Source organism: Alligator mississippiensis, chromosome 1, assembly GCF_030867095.1.
Source record: "Alligator mississippiensis isolate rAllMis1 chromosome 1, rAllMis1, whole genome shotgun sequence".
Taxonomy (NCBI): domain Eukaryota; kingdom Metazoa; phylum Chordata; order Crocodylia; family Alligatoridae; genus Alligator; species Alligator mississippiensis.
Window position 1 is genome coordinate 159,002,136 of NC_081824.1, and position 23,659 is coordinate 159,025,794.

At 45.8% G+C, this 23,659-nt stretch overlaps 1 protein-coding gene across 2 annotated transcripts in view; it reads right to left on the reverse strand.

Moving 5' to 3' along the window:
• PLD5 (phospholipase D family member 5) overlaps positions 1–23,659 on the reverse strand; it is a 316,921-nt gene that overhangs the window by 238,538 nt on the left and 54,724 nt on the right. Inside the window, exon 1 of one of the 2 annotated variants that reach the window (XM_019500652.2) lies at positions 13,470–13,780. The exons of the other annotated variant lie outside the window; for it this stretch is intronic. Coding sequence (XP_019356197.1) covers positions 13,470–13,472 — 3 coding nt within the window. The 5' untranslated portion in view covers positions 13,473–13,780. Of the gene's footprint in view, positions 1–13,469; positions 13,781–23,659 lie in introns of those variants that run through there. 2 annotated transcript variants of the gene reach the window in all.

Consider the following 23,659-nt stretch of genomic DNA (forward strand, 5'->3'; position numbering starts at 1 on the left):
TTGATGCCAATGTTGATAATTCTAACTTTAAAACTAAGCAAAATCACCCAGCAGTGAGACCCTACAGATGTTCTGAGGAAGTCACCATCCATTCCATTGCCCTTCTTCCATCAGATTTCCAGCACAAAAAAAATATAATGACCTTTCTGCAAGCAAGAAATCCACCTGAAAAATTCAGTCAAAGTGAAAACAATGGTCTTACCAACCAACTGAGCTGCCGCACTTTTGGCAATTGTCATTTTTTGTACTCTTAGGCTAGGTACAGACATTCAAAAAGCCTGAGGCAGATTTGATGTAAGTTGCACAGTTTTCTGTAAGCAGCTTAGTTTAGATCAGTAGCAAACAGAACATACATTCACCCTTTTGTTGGGGGGGGATAAATCTTAGACTGGGTTCCACCACTGCTAAACCAGTCTATGTACTTCAAACTTCTGTTTTGTTATGGGGGGTAGACTGGTAATGTGTGCCAAACTTCCGTTCTGTTAATGGTACAGACCAGCTTCTGATCACTTATACCAGTAAAAGTGTAATGTCAATGCCTGGCCTTTAAGACCAGTGCACTGAACAATCAAGGGAAGGTTTCCATGTCACTGAGCCGGCCCCTTCTGGAAGTATTCAGAGTGTAATGTGGCTTATCTTTTTGGCCAAATTTTGCTAGATGGGTCTGATTTAAGGGGTCTTGTTTCATAAAACAAACTGTTCTGTATGCAATGCATATGGCTGTAAATAAGAATGATCAGAAATTCTCCACTGACAGTTTCTGCTTTCCACATAAGATTATGTATTTTCATCAAAAACTTTATAGCTGAAATGGAAACGGCTCTGCATTTTCAGCAGAAGCTAAAGATTTTCCACAAAAAACCAAAACAAAACATGAAACTCCCTAAAAGCTCCAGTACTGATTAGTTCCATTGTAGTCAATCACAGCAGTTGAATCAGGCCCAGCAGCAGGTGTTTACAAGATCTGGCCCGGATGGGATTTTATTTTTTTTTCCATTCCTGATTCATATTTGATTTCTTTTTAGGTGGGCGAGTGGTTAATTGGGGGTAGATTATTACTGTTTTCCAATTTGGGCACTTCTAAAACAACATGTGGTGTGAAGTGATGCCATGACAACCACCTATATATTAAAATATAATAAATAAAAAGATAAGATTTTATTTACCTATTCTTACAACTTAGGGATCTGCTTAAATACTTGCAAAAGGCAACTGAATTTTAAGCTGTGAAACCCAACAAGGGGATGGACCTTAAGGGTGCATCCAGACACGCATGGACATTTGGTTCCCTGGGAACAAGTAGCAGCAGAGCACTGTGCGCCACCGCTACTTGTCCTGGGGAACGCTCGTGCCACACGTGCTTTGGCATGCAGCAAGTTGCCCCAGGTGGGGTAGGGGAAGCTGGGGCCAGTGCTGGGCAGACACCAGCAGCCTTACCTGGGGTTCTGGGGGCCTCCCAGGGCTGCAGCTGTGGCGATTCTGCCACATGGAGCCTAGCTGGCAGTGAAGCGTGGCTTCAGGAGGCCCAGCTCCACTTTTCAGCAGCACATGCTGGCCAAGCATGCATTGCTCCAGTTCTATTTTCTGTGAGGGTTTTTTTGACCCCTGGATATGCAGGAGTCAAAAAAACCTGCAGAAAAAAAAACTCCCAGGGCAGTGCACACTCAGGCAGCACACCCTTGCAGTGCAGAGAACTCCTGGCTGTGCAGTATGAGGCACTGCAAATGTGTTTGCAGCACCACAAACTGCACAACCACGTTTGTCTGGACGTGCCCTAAGAGCGCACACTACTTTAAAAGCAGGAAATGGAAACTGTTGCAAGGAAGCTATGCAACCCCTGACAAATGAATCAAACACTTTTTTTTTGTTCACAGATATTTAATTTTCCCCTATAACCATCTACTACAATTAACTGCTGCCTCATGCAGCTTCCTTCAGGTATCTTTTCTCATGGGCACAATTAATTATAGTTTCCCTGAATGATCCCCCTATTCCCTCTTCATCACTGACTGCAGACACATTATATATAATCTTATTATATTTTTTTTTCTCCTTGATATAGATCGCAGCAAGTCACTTCACCCTCTCTAGGTTGTTAAAATGATCCACTGTGAATGCACAACTTCCATTAAGCTTACAGTTAGAATCCGTATGTCTGCCATAAATAGTATTACTGTTAGGGTCATTCCACATCAGCATCCATTAGAAATCTTTTAACCTTTAATCATCCTTCTGGCTCTCCGGCAGTGCTTTACATTCTCTTCTGTTCTAGAAAAGAGAATTCTAATTTACAGGGAACTAAAGTTATTAAGAGAGCAACAGAAGGGAATGTCTCATAAAGAATTTGTGTATAGGAGTAAAACAAAGTTATATAAATCTAACTATGTAAATCTCCTGCTGAAAGTGGCACCCTTATAATTATAAAAAAGATTCTATGATTCTAAAAATACAATATAAAAATTGTATGACCTTGGCAAATAAAAAGACATTTATTTCAGTTGACAACTCTCTGCATCTGCCAACATTTCAAAATTAAATGTCCATGTAAAAGTTTGATTGTTTCTAATATGCTGTTAAATCTCTTCCATTCTTCTAGCAGCAACTCTTCTAATCTACAATACTGCAAAGATTCATGAAAGTGCTTAATTTTACACATGCAAGAGCACTGAATTAACCAATGGGATTGTTATCATTAAGTACACAGATTTGAAGCATTGGGGCACTTAATCCTAATTCCCCAATGGGAGCTCTGCTATTGTCTTAAAAAGAGACAAGATGGTCCCCTTAGCTTTCCTATAGCAGCACCCACTGACTTGTGAATCTGCCAGAAACAGGGATATTGTTGCAGTCTCTAACTAATGAAGACATTTAAGATCCAGCCATAGAGCACAAACATACAAGATCATGCTTATTTCATCTGCTTATTTTATCCCTTTATTTCTCTTCCCAACAGTCACTTAATTCTTGGCACCCACAGATAGAGAAATGCAATGCCAATCTTTACAACTTAGTGTTCAAATTCAGCAGCATTGCTCTAAGCCAGTGGTGCTCAACCTTTTGGTCCCAGGGCCAGATGAATGGCACAGGTCAGGTCCATGGCCTGAACTGGGCTCTGGACACCAGAATCAGGCCCCACTCCACTCCAGCCCCATGTTGCCTCTGTTCCACCCTGCACTGCAGGATTGGACCCTGTGTCACCTCTGGCCAGTCTCACACCACCTCTAGCCAGCCCCATACCACCTCTGCTCAACCCTGAATACCCAATCCTCAAGCCCAGCTATCTGGCCCATTTTTCTCTCCAAGGGTCCAAAAATTTGGCAGCAGGGGAGCGGCAACTAATGCTGCCACTAGGGCTGTGTGAAACAGCTATGTTTTGATTCAGTTTCAGATTTGGCCATTTTGGAGGGACAGTGATTTGTTTTGGTGTTTCGGATCACTGTTCTGTTTCAATTCAGCTGAATCTGTTTCAGGGTTTCAATGCTGTTTGTGATTTGGCCACAGACTATAATGGGGAATCACTAAAATACCTATAACTATCTTTTTTTCTTGCAGATTTGGATGAAAACAGCAGGAATGGTAGCCCTTTCTGAGGACATGATGCCTGCCAAGTTCAACAAAGCCACTCAACAAAGGAGAAGGGCTGGCCAGTGGCCATCCACAGCAAGCATCTCCTCAATGCTATGGGTGACCTCACTCGCCCTGGGAATGCACCCCCCTTTCCCTCCGCCTTTCCCCCACTGGTCCAGGGTAGCCTGCCTCTGCTCCTGAGGGACAGGAGTTTCAGAGCAAGAGGGGGACTTCCCTTTGGGCATGCTCCCACTGGTGCCAGGCTGAGGAGGAGCAGGGAAAGGGAGTGCTGCCTCCTGAGATGCATCAGCATCCCTGCGATGCTGAAGTGTTTCTCGTCCTTGCCCCAGCTGCTCTTGTATTGGCAATGCAGGCAGATAGCATATGTGGGCTCATTTGCCACCTCAAAATAATCCCACACTACACTACCCACTCGCTTCTGGGGTGCAGGTGGGGATCCTGCCTTATCCCCCTCCTTAGCAAGCAGCGGCACAACAAAAGGAGGAGCTGACTCAACTGAGCCACTTGCCTCCACAACCTCAACCTCCTCCAAGGTGCTTTCTGGAGAAGGAGACCTGGCTCTAGGAGAACTTTGAGGGGTAGGAGCACAAACTCAGATTCCCCCTCCTTCCCCAAAACTTCTCTGGCAACAGCACTGAGCTCCCCTGGTTCCAGATCCAGCTCATCCTCTGGCACTGGAAGGCTCAGGCTGGGAACTGAAATTGGGGTGGAAGAGACTGTCATGATGGTGCTTGTTATGCTGGTGGTGCTGGAGGTTATTATTATTATTGGTGTTAGTGGACATAGGGTAGGTGCAGACACTACTCCCATCTCCTTGCTGCCACTAGCAGCAGAAGCCTCATGCCTGCTAGGGAAGAGGGTATGTCTAAGTTTGGGGGCAGGGGGAACTTGCAGTTCTCCCTCTGCCCCCTCTCACTACCCTGCCAGAAGACCTGGCACCTGCCTTTCCAGCACACTTCATGTTTGGTGTGCTAGAAAATGTGTGCCTGTGTGCTGTATATGTGTAGTGCTTTCCTGCACATGATGAGACACTGCCAGGCAAAGCACAGCTGTCTTTTTGTTTGGGGTGACAAAAATCACGAGAATAAATAACAGGATTTTTGGGGAAGAAATATACAATAGGGATGGTAGGCTAGGGTAAGTGGGAAGGGATTGGTTAATGGCTGGCTAGAACTTGGTAGCAACAGACTACCTACTGCTACCAGCCTAGACCCTTCAGATGCTGTGCTCTGCTGCTCGTGCTGCAAGAGACTTGTCTCACAAAAGGCAGAGAGCAGTTCACAAACAGCCTTATATGTTCTTTCTCTGTCCCTCCCCCAGAGCAATAGGACTGGAAGGGACCTCAGGGACACATCGCAGACACTGGCCAACTACAGATGTTAATATCAGAGCAGTCCTTCCCCCTCTCTTTCCCCTCCCTCTTCTGAGTTTCTGTTTCCCTGCAAGCCCACCCCCAAAACATTCCGAAACATCCCAAAACGTTTCAGATGGTTCCATTTCGTTTCGGAGATGTTGCAGAGCCTTCCATTTCGTTTCAGATTCAGTGTTTCGGGTGCCAAAACGGGCCAAAACGCCTCCAAAACAAAACCACTGCTGAAGTTTTGCGCAACCCTAACTGCTACCACACACCACCACCAAATTTTGGGACTGTGGGGAGCCCTGCAGGCTGGATAACACAGGTCCACAGGCCAGATGTAGCCTGCGGGCCATGGAGTTGAGCACCACAGTGTGAGAAATTCTGCAAAAAACAAATTTTCCCAGCCTTTCCATAGCTACTGAGAGGCTGAAACTGTGCCAAAATTTTCACATTTAAAAGGTGTGAAAGTGTGGGTGGGAACTACAGACATCATACATGTATCAGCTACTACCTAAAGATCTGTAGGATCTCTCCAAAAATCCAAGAATAATTGTGTGTTAGCAGGACTACACATCAGTAAATGCTCAAGGTGAAAACAAAGGCTGGGGACTGGTCCACTTTCCTGCATGCAGGAAGATTTAGATTTATTACCTGTCCAAAAATCCTAGTTAACTTCACCTTTAAAGGCCAAAGTGTGTCCTTGAGGGGAAATAAAAACCCTATCATTTAAGAAAAAAGAGATATAAATGAGTTTTAGCATTAGGTACTCATGCAAAACATTTACTGTAAAAAAATCACAACCACACAACAACAAAAACCTCTGAAGAAATCAGTTGTATTTCTACAGTGGATTGAAGATCCACTATTAGTGAGGGTCAAAATTGGTAACTAAATCCTGTTAATAATTTAAGCTAATCCACCTTACAAACACAGGAGAACAGTACCTCCAGTTTAGTGTTAGGATGTTTTATAGATTCTTAGATTGTAAGGCTGGAATGGACCTCAGAAGATCATTGGGTCCAGCCTGCTGCACCAGGCATGAAAAACAAGTGGGGTCAGGTGACCCCAGCAAGGTGACTATCCAATCTCCTCTTGAAGATTTCCAGGGTAGGCGATTGCACCACCCCTGGAGGGAGCTTATTCAACAGTCTGGACACCCTAACTGTGAAGTTTTTCCTAATGTGGAGCCTGAAATGATTGTCCAAGAGTTTGTTGCCATTACTCCTGGTTCTCCCCAAAGATGCCCTGGTGAACAGTTGTTCACTGAGCCCCTGATGTACACTCCTGACATAGTGGTAAACTGCTACCAAGTCCTCTCTCAGCCTTCTTTTTTTCAGGCTGAAGAGTCCCAGGTCCCTCAGCCTTTGCAAAGTAATACACCTTTTGTTTCTTTATTTAATTAAGCAGCTCCTGAAATTAGTGGCTTTTGCTTTCTTTGATTGCATAAAAATGTTGACGTGAAGTAGAAGTGAAAGTTTGAGCATTCTGTCTTAACTTTGAAGAGAAAGTCAAGATGCTAAACATTTCAGAACATTACAAGATCTTCATTAATGGAACATTAAGGTTATTGGTATAAATGCACAAAAAGTGACAAATGAGATAAAGTAGGATTCTGGCAATTAAGTCTTAAAATACGTATAAAGGCCCTTTTTTACAGTTCAGACTGGTGTAAGAGTGCCCTTGATGCAAATGAGAATCAGGCACAGAATTTTAAACAAATCTGTTTCTTATGCACATTTATGGCTGCATCTGTTCATTTTCCCAAACAAACAAACAAAAGTCGGTACTGTTTTTCTTCCTCTTAGCACGGCAAAGCATGTACAGCTATGACAATGTGGGTTCCTTTTCAGATGATGCATAACAATAAGGATCTAATTTCATACTGGAGAACCAAATTCTGTTTTCAAGGCTGTGCATCAGTGAGACTACTGGAGTTGCACAAACGTAATTTCAGGGTAGAATATGAAGACAATGATGTCTTAAGTGATCTGACTTCCAGAGTCCTTTATCATGAATAACAATGTATCAGTAGAAGAGCTCACAGTACAATGATGGGTGTGCGAGCCATCCACAAGCCCTGGAAGCTGTCTAAAGAGGGGGGCACCGCAGTGATGCTAGAGGGGCACCTTATCCTCCTATTCCCTATGCCCCTTTCCCTCCCACACCCTGCATCTTCCCTGCAGCAGCTGTGGCATTGAGGAGGATGTAGAAGCAGTGATGTCATACAATGTAGGAACAATGTGGAGATTGCAGCTGCAGATGCAGCAATGTCATCTTTTGCCATTAAAAAGCAGTCCTTAAATGACTGTCAAAAAAACGAGATATACTGTACTCCCTCCCCCACCACAGCCAACCTCCAGCTGCTGGCGGACAAATGAACAAATAAAGCGTGGGGGATTTACTGCACTTCAGCTGTTCCATGGTGAAATGTGAGTTGCCCACATGCCCACCCCTATGTCCCGAAAGGTAAACCACAATAACTTACCCCTCTTTCATTCTGAGAGAAGAGTGGGCACAGGGATAGTTATCCTGGAGTAGCTGACACACCATAAAGCCCAGCTCCCTTTTGACTTGGTATAATTTGCTCATTTGTCTGTAGCCTTAAGAGGAACATTCTCTATACTGGGCAACTAGCTAGGGCAGCACAAAAGTGGGAGCTTATGTTCAAATGTGCATGTTCATAGTCCTGGTCTGTCCTGGAGGCTGGAAAGGCCTCTATCTAAGCTAGACAACTCTGGGGACCTTTCAGTTAAGCAGCTTCCCCAGCTTGCTCTACAGGCTATGCTGCTGTCTGGAATCTGCTGTGCTGTGAATTTAATCCAAATACACTCTTCCAGCCAAACCCCACTCCTGGGCACTTCCTGTACCTACCTGGTGAGGGGCTCTTAGATGCAGCCTTATCATTGCCTTCTGTCATTCCTGCACTGGCTAGGTGCAGAGCTTTTAGCACCCCTTTATGCTGCACTGTCCCTTTTATCTTGCAAATAGGACTGGCCTTGGGGTGAGGAGCCCATGCTCAGACTTTTGTGATATCACATTTAATTTGGACACATTTAATATGAACAGTATGAGCAGTGAAGGCAAGGTCATGTCCATGATAACAATAACTTATATGAATAGGAAAACAAAACACTTTTGGCCCAACATTCCTGAAAGCTAATAAAAAGATACTAATGCAAACATTAACCAGATACATGAAAATACATGTTTTCCAGGCTCTGTCCTATAGAGACTTTATAGTCTCTGCCTATAAAGAAGCTTTTGCTATTAGTTATTTTACCAAAGCAACTCACTGACTTTTTTACCAGAACCAACCTTCATTTTAGACTGCTAGGATAAAAAGAATGTGATTCTACAATGCAAATTCATGCTAAGAATGCCTTCTTTATTCATTATCTGTAATATGGATGAAAGGCAAACATGGAGTTAAACCATCTCTAGAGCACAGATGTAGCAGACATGTTAATACATTATGTATGCCATAGCAAATAATTTATAAATTCTTGGAAGCTGAATGTTTTTATGATATACTGCCAGAGTGCTGGCATATATAGTTGAAGGTGGAGGTTATGTAGTTCTGCATGAGGACAGAGTCTGATCCACAGGGAGGATAGAGGAATGCTTTCTAGAGCGTACTGTAAGTAGGGGTGGATGACCAGGAGACTAGCCTCAGGGATTGACTTAAAGAGGGTACAAGAATGGCAGCTGCTGCCCTGGCCACAGAACCTGCTTGCTATTCTTTTGTTGTACATACAAAAATGGTTCTGGCTTGGAAAGGATACAAATCCTGCCTCCTTACTAGTCACTTTTCCTGGTCTCAACAAAGAAAGAAAGTGACATTTCTAAAGTCAAGAACTTTTTAAGGAAAACAGAAGTACTTGTGAAGATATATGTAGTAATGTACATTGATATTTGATGTTTTAATGAAGAAGACAAGCAGTTATCTTTTCACTCTTTTTGAAGACACTATAAAAAAGAAACTGTGCAGAATAGAAGGCAGTTGCTGTTTATTATGGTGCATGACATACATACAGTTATCAGCAAAGTTAATAGCCTGTCACAAGCCAGCTTTCCAGCTGTAGTACGTCACCTAGACACCACCATGCCAAAATCTAGTAATGGTATGTAAGTAATGTAGTAAAAGCTGAGACACATACACAATATGTCTGCTTCCATACTGCAATATGGTATTGCTTCCATATAGCATACCTCAAAGTGCACCCAGTCACATTATAGAACATTTATTTACAGCATGTTATGTTCCTTCATAATGCTTGAAAAATCTAGACGACTAGATCTCTCAGCCCTTGCTCGTACAATTAGTGCCATTAAAGTCAACAGGACTATTCATGTGGGTAAGGACTGCAGGGACACACTCTTATGTGGACAAATTGGAGAGGGTCCATTGGAGGGCAACAAAAATGGTGAGGGGGCTGGGGGACATGACTTATGAGGAAAGACTGAAGGAACAGGGCTTATTTAGTCTAGTGAAGAGGAGACTGAGAGGGATTGAATAGCAGCCTTCAACTACCTGAAGGGGAGTTCAAAAGAGGATGGAGCTGGACTGTTCTCAGTGATGGCAGATGACAGAACAAGGAGCAACGGTCTCAAGTTGCAGCAAGGGAAGTTTAGGTTAGCTATCAGGAAGAATGTTCTTACTAGAAGGGTGATAAAGCACTGGAACTGGTTACCCAGAGAGGTGGTGGACTCTCCATCCTTGGTGGTTTTTAAGACCCAACTAGAGAAAGCTTTGGCTGGGATGATCTAGTTGGGGCTGGTCCTGCTTTGTGCAGGGGGTTGGACTGGATGACCTCCTGAGGTCCCTTCCAACCCTAATTTTCTATGATTCTATGATCTTGACAACAGAATGATATTGAAACCTAGGGACACATTACCACAACATGAATGGTGCTCATAAAAAATACAAAACTAGTTCCCTCAGCTCCTCCTCAGCCATGTTCTCTCAAGTTTATACTGTGCCAGGATTCCATTTATATGCAGATTATTAGAATTGTGACTTTCTCATTGAGATAACAGTATCATACAACCACATTTGTCCTAAGGCAAACTTGGAATGGGTTCTAAATCTTATTAGCTTTGTGTTTGTTATCAACAACATATTTATAGTAGATTTTGTTCCTTATGATGTCTTCTACACCAATCCTAAGTGTTTCCTTAAAGACTTCATGTGTAGCAGTGACCGTTCTTTAATTTTGTCCTAAATAAGCAGATAAGGTTGACACATCATTTAGCAAATCCTGGTGTTTTCCTCTATGTGCTAGAAAGGATCATTGCAATAGCTAGGGAGACCATGTGTCTCAGTTTGGCCAGATTTCATAGGTCATCCCAACCTTTTGATGAAAAATGAAGCAAAAGTCCAGGATTGGCACCTCCCCACCTACACGTGCCTACCCTGGCTCCTCCTGAGAAGCAACCAGAGGCTCCAGGGCCAGGATGCGCTGAGCGTCTCTCTTCCTGCTTGGAACTGGCCAGGGTAGGGAGGGGGCTGGGGCCAAGGCTCAGGCAGCTGCACAGCATGAGCCCAGATGGCTTACCGATACCAGCAGCCTTATGCCCTGCTGCTGCAGGCGCTGACCAGTCCCAGGCTATGCGTGGTGGCACAAGGCAGCTGCCGGCAGCAGAGGGAGATGTTGTGTGGCCATGCAGTGCAGGCTGGCAGAACATGGAGGGTGCCGCACAGAGACCACTCCCAGCTGGATCCATCCTCTGTGCGTGGGGTATGGAGCACAGCTGCAGGTCTCCACGTTCTCCTGCTCCACCCCATCTGCCATCAGGGCTCCTGTATACCGCAGAGTCAGGGCTGTGTGAGTTCAGTGCCCTCATGTGCAAATGTGCTGCACAAGAGCCTGGCTGGCACCCTCTATGGGTTTGTGTGCATCCATGCAAGGAGGAAGTTGCAGAGGCGTGCGTGCGTGCGTGCGTGCGTGCGTGCATCCACCACCGCCTCCCCAGCTCAGTGCCTGCGGGGTGCCAGCCAGCCAAGCCCCTCCCTTGCAAAATCAGACAGGAGCCAGTGGACAGAGTGAACTAGTGGCTGCAGGGGACAGATGCCACTGCACCAACTGGAGGTTTCCTTGCTGGGGGGGGGGGGAAGAGAGGGGAGGAGGCAGAGGGCAGCAACCACCATGGGGCAGAGGAAAGCAGGCACTGAGCTTGATGGTGCTCTGCACGGGGGCCAGGCAGCAGGCTGTAAGCCCAGCAGCACAACAACTTCACCCACACATGCTGTCTGCTGGGCTGGAGAAGGAAGTAGGTGTATGTGCATATGCCTGTGTTCATGTCTGTGTCTGTGTGCATACACTCACACATGCAACCCAGATTTCCTTACCCCCATCCCAGATTTCCTTAAAAATAAATGGGCTGCCCTACAAATAGATAATTTTTTTAAGTGATTACTGTAAGTCAATTAACTATTTAACTTTTTAAGGAAGCTTTGTTTTCATATGTTAAAGCTGTTTAAAACTAGATGAGATTAACATAGTTGGGTTTTTTTTCTTATTCTTTAGAATCATAAAAGAATGAATTATATCCAAAAAAATAAAAATAATAAAAGAAAGGGATAGCCCCCTGCTAATTCTCTAGTCTATGAAGGAGTAGTAGTATGCAAGTCAAGTTTACTTTGTCTCAAACTTCATCACACGGAACACACTGTTCCAGTGGGTACATATTGTTGTTTCCAGAAGGAAATGTGTATGCCACATTTCTCTGTTTGTAGGGATAGAAATGTAGCTACACTGAAATTACAAGGGAGAGAGGAAATCACATACACTACTGGCATTTATTATTTATTAAGCTCAATGTTTTCAATAAGAAGTGAATAGGGTCCTTGCCCTAGTAAGTTTTATGCACTGTGCAGAATTTTAACTATAAGTTAATGCCAAATGTGAGTACATGATTTTCTGATAAGGAAACAACATTACATTAAAATGCCTTACAGAGTGTGGCAGTATTTACTGGATAATCAGCACATCGCTCACCCAGGCTCTAGGAGAAAGAAATGTCAGGATACCTAGACTCTGTCAAAACATCACTGCAAGCCACTAGGAGCCCTGTTTCTGTTTAGTTATTGATTACTCTGTCTATGGTGTAGGTTGGAGAGAAAAGTCAAAATCTTTAATGTATTTGTTACTCTATGTGTTCACAATGACATTTTGGCATATATAGGCCAAGACAACATAATTCATTTCACTATCATAATTTACTTTGATACCATGTTTCTTATCATCCACTGAAGCTAGTTCCAGTGGGAAAAGGTTAAAAAGCACTGCTGATGGCTTCATTTTTACATTATAGTTTTCCTTCTGCTGGTCAAGAACAACAAATTCAAAATTGCTTTAAAAAACCCCAAAACAGACCTAGTTTCTAATTCCTGGGGGTTCTGTTTAGCACGTCATTCACTTTTCAAAATTTTCACAGATTCTCTCTTAACAGCACTTCTTTGATTTGAATTACAAAGAAAATAATTTCCCACACATCAGCTGGGCTGTCAAGTAAGCATATTTTAATGCTTTCCTCTTAAGGTTTATTTAGCAATTTGTTTTCTTTTCTCCCTGATGTGCTGTAATCTCATTATCAATTTATTCCTTTACTCCGATATGCACTTAAAATGCGTGGCTGACTTCCCACACAGGAGACTGGGTTTGGTGTATATTTGAACAAGAAAGCCCAACTTGACAATGATGATTGTTGATAAAGCATACAGCAAAGCTCACAAAGCACTCCTCGATCCCCATACCCATTCGTGTTGTTCACAACCTAGAGAATTCTCAATAAACATGTAAAATGAAATTTCCAAAGACTTTTAAAAGTACTACTTGTAATAACTGCAGATGTTTATCTAATGCGTAGTCTTATTTTATACTAAATCAAAATACTTTAATTGTTACAGAAGGTCAAAGAACTGACCTAAAAAGTTTTCTACAGTTATTTTTTCCAGTTTAACAATTAGACCATAGAAAGACACAGGGTATACAGTAGCTGTAGACAAATTTAAAAAGCAGAAAAAATTATAACGCTATAAATGTTTTCCAGTGTACTATAAATCAATATAGATTAATATCATGAGCATCTCTCCCTTTATTTCTAAAAAACAGAAGGGATATATATAGATTTGTGCATTGCACATATGATAGGCATACATACTATTATACATTTTATGTATAAAATTACATTTCAGTGGTCAGCCTAGACCAAAATTACATTAAAAGGTGCCCCTCTCTGTTCAAACCAAAAGACAGACAGGCATTCTATACCAAATTTTAGTCAGTAGTGTTCCCCAATTTTAAAAAGATTATTTTTAATCTGTACAGCACATTCAGTGCAAAGGATATTTGTCACCAACTTGCTTTGCTGATCTCTTCCAGCAAAATATTGATAGTGCTATTGAATCCTAGTTACTTGCTGTTTTTTCTAAATACTGGCCCCCACTATTTTCACCCTCAGCCTCTAAACAATCATTTCAAGGTAATAATCTAATTGTGGGGAAAACTAAAGTGCTTCTTACCATTCTGATCCAATTTTTTCCTCTGGAATCCAGCAGCAAGGAGTTGTTGCTGTTGCACTGCTTACTAAAGACACCAGAGGCTTTGGAGGCAGAGGATGTTTTATGTGGTTAAAATGTATCACCACCAATTATATTTCAGTCCCTCTCAGTTTCTAGTCTTGATGCTTTGGAAATCAGCCAATCCAAGCAATAAGGGGAAGGTCTGCAACAGGAAGTCCCACAATTTTCAAACAAAAGCCTTCAGAAAATTTGTGCCTCTTGCTGCTTGGCTTTTGTCTGCTATACTGTATAATAAACCTTGGGCTCCCTCTTTCCTCCTCCTCTTTTTTCAAAATGAGATTCATATATTGTGCACAGAAGGGACTTTACACCCTAGCTGGGATTAGGCATAGTGCAGACAGGCAGTGTGCCAAGATAACGCACACTGCTCTGCCAAGCCACCTGAATCCTGACTTGAAACACCCCAGTATTGCAAACAGGGAGTTCTCCAAAGCCAGAGCTCCTCACTCTGCCAAACAGTGTGACTGTTGTATGATGCAGAGAAATGCCCACGGATCACTAACATGAGTGATCCGTGGGCATAACATCGTTATTTCACAGAATTTTTTTACAAACATTTTTCTCTTAGTGAACATGATGACAGCCTTAAGAAAACCTTGCACAGGAATTCTGAGCAGCAGTAAACTACTGTGAAAAGAAAACACTGCAGTTTTCATTTGGCTTAAAGCTTCCCTTTCTGCCCTGATAAGTCCTGGTGACTTGGAGAGCCCTGAAAAAGTTAAAAAGGAAGTGGCTCCTTCACACCTTGTTTCTTCTGCAGAAGCACAGGAGCCTCCAAAAGCCACCTCTGCAGTGTTGTAACTCACAATTGTTAATTATTATTACTCCTGCTGCTGCTACTTAAGCACCAAGAAGTTCCAGTTCTGCATCAAAACCTCATTGTGCAAGGTGGTGTAAAAATATAGAACACAAAGACCAGGTACAGACATTATATTTTTACTGGTCTAAGTGACTAGAAACCATTCTAAACCCATAACAGAACAGAAGTTCAATGTACATAGACTAGTTTAAAAAGGCGGAAACCAGTCTAAGATAGACCTGGATCAATCTGCACTCAAACTTAATCGATTTTGGTTAGATGGGTGCATCAAACTTCAGTATCAGTTCATCACTGTCTGGTGGCATCCCAGGCTCCTTTGCAGCCTCCTGCTAGCCTCCTCTCACAGGAAGGCATGCTAGCACTCACTCAGTGCTCGGCTGCTCTGGCCAAGCACACAGTGGGCCTCGCTTCTGAGCTGTCATACAACTAAGTTAACACAGACTCTCTCCCCAGCCCTGTCTCCAGCCAGCTGTCAGCCACAGGCAGGCAGTAGGGAGGGGGGCGGGGATGAGAAGGGAGGTGCCTGCATCCCCTACACAAACCCCAGAACCTGGGGACCCACGTCCCCAGGCCATGCTCCTGAACCCTGTCACAAAGCACCAATAATGCAGTGAAAATGAGTAGAAAATAAAAATAACTGATCTGTGAGGTATCCACTGTGAAGGGGTGCTTCAGTTTCCAATCATGACGAAGATTACTACAAGGTAAGGAAGGTGTAGAGAGAAATGATAAAAGGACAAATGAGAGCACCCTAAGGAAACTCTTCCCTTCCCTACCCACCATCTATTTCCCACTCCCCTCACAGCTGCAGAGGGAATGAGGAGAATTCTCCAAAGGAATAGCCAAAAGTGTGATTAATGAGGTATGGAGAAAACCAGGAGCCAGGAAAATCAAGAGAAGCCAAAGGACAGAGTTTCAAGTCAAGCATGCCTAATGGCATCAAAGGCACCTGAGGATAGAGTACACTTCTGGAATTTTGGATTGGAGAAGGTCATTTTAGACACTGACAAGAGTGGTTTCAGTGGTGAACAAGGGGCAGAAGCCAGACAGAGAAGGATCTGTCAGCAGATCAAGGATGACAGCCATCAGGCTTGATGGGTCCTCAGGTGACTGAGGAGCCCAATTCTATATGCACGTGTTCTTTGGCAATGGGGGCATGTTGTTGAGTAGGAGAATGGGATTCGCAGGCCCGGGTTGGTCTCCTTCTCCTTCCTACACTACCACTCTTCTGCCTCAGTATTGAGTCATGGGGCTTCGAAGTGGTGCACGCCTTGGTGGACAAGGTGGCGCCACACCAAATGATCAGCAGCTTGCTCCTCCCAGCTATTGGTGTCGATGCCTCCATGCTTGAGGGTGACCTTGAGCTTGTCTTTGTACCATTTCCTTTGGCCACCCTTTGAGCATTAGCCAGTAGAGAGCTGGGAGAAGAGAATCTGGCAAGGGAAGTGGTTCTTGGACATCTGAACACAGTGGCCTGGCCATCAGAGTTGATTTCTCAAGAGCAAGGCTTCGATGCTGGTGGGCACAACTTCATGGAGGACACTCATGCTGGTCCAATGGTCCTCCCATTTGATAACCAGGATTCGGTGCAAGCACTACTGGTAAAAGTTATCAAGGGTCTTAATTTGGTATCAATAGATGATCCAGGCTTCACTGCAGTAGAGGAGGATGGTCAGCATGACAGCCTTATAAACCAGGACCTTCATTGACGTCAAGGGTCTCTATTTTCAAAGACGCGCTGCCGCAGCTTGAAAAAGACAGCACTGGTGCAGTTGACCCAGTGCTGGACTTCTTCATTGATGGTAGCTTATTAAGAGAGGTGGCTGCCAAGATATGGAAAGTGCTCCACGTACTCCAGAGCCTCCCCATCTACACAAATAACACAAGGGATGTTCAGCTGGCCAGGGGGTGGGGGGGAGGGGTGAAGGGGGAGACGGGTTGGTGGACAACCTTTGTCTTGGTGATGTTTAAGGACAGGCCAAGTCTCTTATACGATGTATTGAAGAGATCTAGAGTCACTTGCACATCCTGTGCAGAATGAGCCATCACACAGCAATCATCTGCAAACTAAAGGTCGTAGATGTCCTTGGTGGTGAGTTTTGTTTTTGCCTGGAGGCGCCCAAGATTGAAAAGCTTCCCATCCAGCTGATACTGATGCCAGATGGTAGATTATCTCAGATAAGGTGGGTGATGATGGTCAGGTAAATGGTGAACAGGGTGGCGGTGATCACTCAACCTTGTTTGACTCTGGTCTGAATGTGGAAGGTGTCAGTTTCAGACCTTCCACTCAAAATGGTGGTGGTCATATTGTCATTCAGGAGCCTCAGCATGGTGACAAACTTCAGCAGGCAGCCAAGGCATTGGAGGATGGCCCACAGAGCTTCACAATTTAGGGAATCGAACGCCTTGGTCAGGTCAATGAAGGCGAGGAACAGTTCCTGATTTTGCTCCCAACATTTTTCTTGGATCTGCCTGGCAGTGAAAGCCATGTCCACTGTGCCCTGGGATGATCAGAAGCCGCAATGGGTTTCTGGAAGGATCTCCTTGGTGACAGGTTCAGGAGGGTACGGGCCAGGATCTTACCCACAAAGGACAGGAGGGAAATCTCCCTGTATTTCCCACAGTCAGATTTGTCCCCTTTCTTGTAGATGGTCATGATGGTCATGTTCTTGAGATCCCCGGGATGTCCTCTTCATCCAAAAGGTGGAGGATAAGCTGGTGGAGTTGTGATGTGATCCAGAAGCCACCAGTATGGCAGACCTCTGTGGGTATATCATATGGCCCACATGTTTTGTTGGTTTTCATCTGTTGGAAGGCCCGTTTCAGCTCTCTGATAGTTGGTGGATTGCCAAGGAAATCCACCACAGGGCACTGAGGGATGGATGGTTTGGCGGGTCTCCTCCAATATGGTGAACTCCCAGTTAAGGAGGAGTTTGAAATGCTCCTTTCAGTGCAGACAGATGGCATCATTATCCTTGAGAAGTCAGCAGTGTAACAAAGCCATCAACAAAGCCAATCGCACCTTGTTGTGCGTTAGCAGATGCATGACCAACAGATCAAGGGAGGTGATGCTCCCCCTCTATGTGGCATTGGTCAGGCCGCAGATGGAGTACTGTGTCCAGTTTTGGGTGCGGCACTTCAAAAGGGATGTGGAGAACCTGGAGAGGGTTCAGAGGAGGGCCACTCATATGATTAGTGGCCTCCATGCAAAACCCTACAAGGGGAGCTTGAGGGATCTGGATCTCTCCAGCCTTCACAAGAGACAGCTGAGGGGTGACCTTGTAGCTACCTACAAGTTTATCAAGGGAGGACAACAGAGAATTGGAGATGCGCTATTCATCAGGGCACCCCTAGGAGTAAATAGGAATAATGGGTACAAACTAGTGGAGAGTAGATTCAGGTTAGGCATTAGGAAAAAAATGTTCACAGTAAGGGTAGCCAGAATCTGGAACGGTCTGCCAAGAGAGGTGGTACTCTCACATAAGTTGGAGGTCTTCAAGAGGAGGCTAAATAGACACCTGGCTGGGGTCTTATGACCTCAACACTTTTTCCTGCCTGGGGCAGCGGGTCGGACATGATGAACCTCTGTGGTCCCTTCCGACTCTACAGTCTATGAATCCCTTCATGGCCCTTGTGACAAGCATATCCCTCAGGTCTCTACCTCAGATAATGATGTAGTCCAAGAGGTGCCAGTGCTCCAACCTCAGATGCCTCCATATTATCTTGAGCTGGTCTTTCTGGCGGAAGATGGTGTTCGTCATGATCAGGCCATGTTGGGCACATTTGGTCAGGATACCATTGGCATTGGCCTTCCCCATGCCATTCTTGCCAATAGTTTTGCTCCAGTATTTCGTGGTCACATCCAACCCAGGCAATGAAGTTGCCCAGGAGAATGACCTTGTCATCCCTGGGGAGGGAGGCAAGGGCATTGTCAAGATCGGAGTAGAACCTTTCCTTGACTTCCTCATCAGAATCCAGAGTAAGAGCATATGCACTGATGACAGTGGCATGTTGGTTTCAGCTGAGATGCAGGTGAAGAGTTATCAGCCTTTCACTGACACCCTAAGGGAGTTTGGGAAGCACGTCAGTGATCTTGTTCCTGATGGTGAAACTGACTCTGTGGATATGGGGGTCACGGCCTGGTTTCCCTTTCTAGAAGAAGGTGTAGCCTCTGCTGACCTCCCTCAGCTGTCTGTCCTCAGCAAGCCGGGGTTCGCTGAGAGCAGCGATGTCGATGTTATGCCTCGCTAACTCCTGAGCCACAATAGCAATTTGTCTTCCTGGGCAATCACTATTTGAGTTGTTGATGGGTGTTCTCATATTCCAGATTCTGAAGTTTAGCTTTTTTTTATTTTGACCACAGGAATGGTGATCATGCTGAGTACGGTTTCCCAGCCAGGAGAGATAGGATAGCCTATTTTTGGGGCACCTTTTCTAGCCCCTTCTCCATCAGGATGAGCAGAGGGTATCCTGAAAAGGCCTGCTCAGTCATGGATGCAGCTACTGAAGGACACCCCAGAAGAGGATCCAGTATTGAATTAGCAAACAGGAATTAGAGACAGCATCTTCCATGAGCTTAAAGATAACTGGGAGAAAGAAACTGAAGCAACAGTTGGGGAAGCAAGTGATTGGTGGGGAGACACTGCTTTGTTTTTCTTTTTAAGGAAAGATAAACTAATACATGCTTCTGCTGTGAGGCAAAGGAGGCAAGGATAGTGAGAAGACTAAAGGCCTTGTCACACATTCACTTGCAACAGTTCTAAATCATTGGAATGTTATGATATATTAAAGTTAGTTCATATTAGGGAGAAGAGTAGAAGCAAAGGAAATTAGGGGGTCAAATGTGATGGGGTGGAGAGGCAAACTGGAACGGGCAGGGAAACAAAGGCATTTGTATATGTGACAGGGAAGGGGGAATGAAAGGGGAGCTGAGGCAAGGGAGAAGGTGCTATCCTATGTTGCCAATTTTCTCTGGGAAGAAATGGAAGAGATCTAGTGTGAAGCAAGAATTGGAGCCAAGAGGAGAGAGGGCTTGAGAAATGAGTCAAAAGTGGCAAGAATGCAGCTGACAAGAGAAGTGGTGATGGCTCCTACCTTGGGGGTCTTTAAGAGGAGGCTTGATGTCTACCTGGCTGGGGTCATTTGAGCCCAGTTTTCTCTCCTGCCCAGGGCAGGGAGTCGGACTTGATGATCTACAAGGTCCTTTCCAACCCTACTTCTATGAATCTATGACACTCGGCATGCAGGATTCAATTAAGCTGAAGAAGTCAAATTGTTTAGTAAAGAAGATGGCAGAACAGAAGAAAGAGAACATGTGTACTTGAGAAAGTCAGCCTGGTCTTGATATTTCCAACAGAGCTTCCCTTCTGCTTGTCTTTGCTTTCTTCCTGTAAACAAAAATTTCCTTTAAAATAGACAGGTATCTGTGAAATAGTATAGTTGTTGATGAAATGGCATTTTTGGATGGAAAAAAAATATTCTGATGAAAAATTTCCAACTAGCTCTACTGATATGTGATCATTCTTGCTGGGGTCATTTTGGGGAAATTCTGAAATCCTTACATGGCGCCACAGATACTAGATACAGAATTGCTGATAGTGACAGTTCTGAAGCCATGTAATCACTTGTCTGCCCCTTCTGCATCCTTTAACCATTTTGTAGATTAAAACTCAACCAGCTGTTTCTGCACAAGTCATGAAAGAAGCAGGCCAATACTGCCTTCATGTCTTATGCATATATGAAGAGTTGTCAGTATTAGTTTTCTCCTGTGATTCTTTCATTCTTGAGTGATTCAGAAATATTTTCATTTAGACATGGAGCATCTGATGCTATACCCAAATTCCTTTCCTGTATCATTGAGAGTTAACTCTAGCATGGCTTTTTCTATGTAAGCACTGCAAAACCATTTTAAAAGATCACCCAGGGCTTGACTCACCCTTTGTGAGGTTCACATTTCCGCCTGAGTTAGCTAGAAACATTTCTACATAGGAAGGGGTGTCCACATGAGTGCGCACATGCCTCTTGCCCCACCTCAAACCCCTTTGAGGCGGGGCAATAGGCATGTGTGGGGAAAAAAACATGTTCCCTGCGCTGCCAGTTTGCAGCGTGGGGAGAAAATTAGACCCCTGGATATCCAGGGGTCAAAAAAAAAAAATAAAATTGAAGTTTAAAAAAGCGGCACAGGGCACAGTTGTGCCCTGAGGCACCCGGAGGCTGGGTCTTCCATGGAGACACTGTGGCTGCCAGAGCATCTCAATGGTTGGCCCTCGCCCTGGTGCTGCAACACGTGGCTGGCCAGGCCGCATGTTACAGCACCAGGGCTACGGTGCCAGTGACTAAGGGGTCGGGGGAGCTGGAGGAAGGGGGAGGGGACTATGGGGGGAACCCTGACAGCCCCACCCACTCCCCCAGCCCCTGCCTCCCCTGCCAGCCCCCTGAGGCCCCTGACCCCTGCCGGGCCCAGCCCTTTCCCTTGCCAGCCCCCACAATGCCCCTGACCCCTGCCAGGGAGGCCCTTCCCCCCCACACCAGCCGCCCCAAGGCCCCTGACCCCTGCTGGAGTCAGCCTCTCCCCCCACCAGCCCTGCCAAGGCCCCTGACCGCCCTGGCTGGCTCCACCCCCCAAACCCCACCGATCCCTGCCCCCCTCCACTCCATACTTTTTAAAAAAAAGGGAAATTACCAGTAGTTGAAGTTGCGGTCTGGCTGACCGGGGCCCCGCTCACACAGTGCAGGGCAGGATGACAGCCCCAGAGGCCCCACCCCAGGCCCTGCTGCCCCACTCTGCTGCTATGTGCTGCCTGGGGGACTCTGCCAGGAGACCCTGGAGCCCGCCCCCCTCCCCCCACCGCATCTAAGGTAAGCAGAGGTTTTTTTTCCCCTTTTTTTCTGTTTTTTTTCTGGGCTTTTTTTTAAGTGATGGTGCCTGGGGTTATAGGGGGAGCCTTGGGAGCCTGCAGGTGCAAGCTGGGTGGGGCAGCCATTGGGGGGTCTGGGGGAGCAGGGGTGGGACTGGGTGGGGCAGCCACTGGGGGGGATGCAGCAACTGATGGGGGATAGGACCAGGTGAGGCAGCAATTGTGGGGCTAGGGTGGGGCCTGGGGGGGTGGTAGCCCCTGTGGGGACCATTTGGCCCCTTAAGGGGGCCCATACCCCTTGTGTGGGTGTTGAACCCCCTGCTGGGGGACCGTACCACTTGTGAGAGTGCCCAACCCCCTGCTGAGGGGCCCAACCCCCTCTTGGTGGGCACACCCCTTGTGTGGGGGCTGAATCCCCTGTTGAGGGCCCATACCCCTTGTGTGGGGGTTGAACCCTCTGTTGGAGGGCCGAACCCCTTGCGTGGGGGCAATCACCCTGTGGGAGTGCAGCAAAACATGTATTCATGAAAGATGTATTTAGAGTTCACTTTATTATTATGATAAGAGACTTGCTTTAACACTGTAAGATATATCAATAAAACATTGTCCAGCTGATTGCTGTCACTGCCTCGCTGTCTCTCTTTTTATAGTGGTCTTTTGCTTTACTTGTGGAGGAACAAGGAGTTGGGGGTATTTTACAGAGTGACTGGTTTTGTTTTTTTTAAATCGGGAATTTTTCAGTTTTCCAATAGGGAACACCAGAATTCCTGCTAGGGAGCCCAGTGGCAGGACCCTGCCTGCTCAGACCTGGCACCTTGGACCCATCTGGCTATGGCTGAGCTCTTAGACAAATGGGGCCAGGAGGACATGCTTTGACAGTTCAAAGCAGACTACCACACTCAGAACATCTTCCGGGTGATAGCTTCCCAGATGGCCAGGCAGGCGCACACATGGCAGTAGTGCTGCACAAAGGCCAACCCTGCAACCGCAGTCCACTAGCAGCTGGCCCAGAGGGGCAGATGCCTCTACTGGCTCTGCAGTCCCCATCTGAGTCTGGCAGGTGCATAGCAGGTCACAGCCAGACAGGAGTCCCCACTGCCAGACTACTGCAGTGAGTAGAGGGTGCAGGGAACTCTCAGGGCTGCTGCAGCAGCCCAGCTGGCACAAGGGGTAGTGCCCCCAGGTACCAAGTGGCTGGGCCCCAGAAGCTCCTGAGAGCTAGTAGCCCTGAGCTACTTGCCACGGCAGCTTTTTATACTGCTGGGGCCAGGACAGGGCAGCTTTTTACACTGCTGGAAACAGCACAGGTGCTGGTCCAGGGCTCTAGCTCCCCCTGGCTGAAGATCTGGGAGGAACCAGGCAGGATTACTGTGCCCCAAGTGGCACATTTTGCTCCACAACAAAGTGCATGTCTGAGCACGTGTGCTGAAGCAAAAAGCCACAGCTCAAATTTGTACCGCTTCTATTTGAGCTGCTGCAAGCACATGTGCTTGCATGTGTGGACGCACCTGAGTTTACACAATTATACCAACATAGTAATCCAAGTGTAGCTTGTCACAACCCAAGGGTGTGAATTTTGTTTGTGTGCGCTTCGGCACTGCTGAATTATTTCCCGCCACTTGTAGCTTTCTTTGCAGGGTGCATTTCTGAGCTGCAGAAAGGAGATGCACGTTGCAAGGAGTTCCCGACATTTGTATTTCAGTTCGTGCCCCACTATTCGTCAGTTCTAAATTATTCCTACGTGGCGGCTAGCGATTGGTTTGCTAGCCGTATAAAAGGCTTGAGTGGTTTCCGCCCAAGTTGGAGGACTCCACGAACATCAGGAGGAGGAGATTTCATGTCTCGTGAAGATCTCTAAGCGCTGCGGAGCCTATTGGACCCAGCGTGTATTTCAAGAAGGCTACAGGGGTCTGATCAGCCTCTCGCCTCTCCCCGCCGCCGCCTAATCCCTCAACGTACCCTTCCCTGCGCGCAAGTTCCATGAAGCCTAGCAAACTTCGTATGAGTGAATCCAGAGCTCTATCCGAGTCCTTTGAAACTGGGACTTAAGCGAAGTTTTCCTGGAAGTCTTTCCAGCCTACACCACGACCATCTACAATGTAAGTAAACAATCTTAAACAACCGCTAATCGTCCATGCCTAATTCTAGCGTGCCGCCTGCCTTCCCCGACCCGGCATGTCCGGGCTGCTGGCCACAGCCTGCCACGCGAAAAAAGGGCCTCGGACCGCTCCCGGCCCGCACATAGCTAAACCACTAGAGTGGCACCATTCTGAGTCCTGAGCTGGCATGTCATTTCCATTGTAAAAATAGTGTTTTTCAGTTTAGTATAGAAAGTTTCCCAAATGATCAAAGCTAAATTTGAGAAGACACTCGTACTGTGGAATAGGAATGTCCACACAAGGAACTTGTAGGGAGGCTGACAGACTGCTTCACAGTAAGCATTGCTCCAGGCA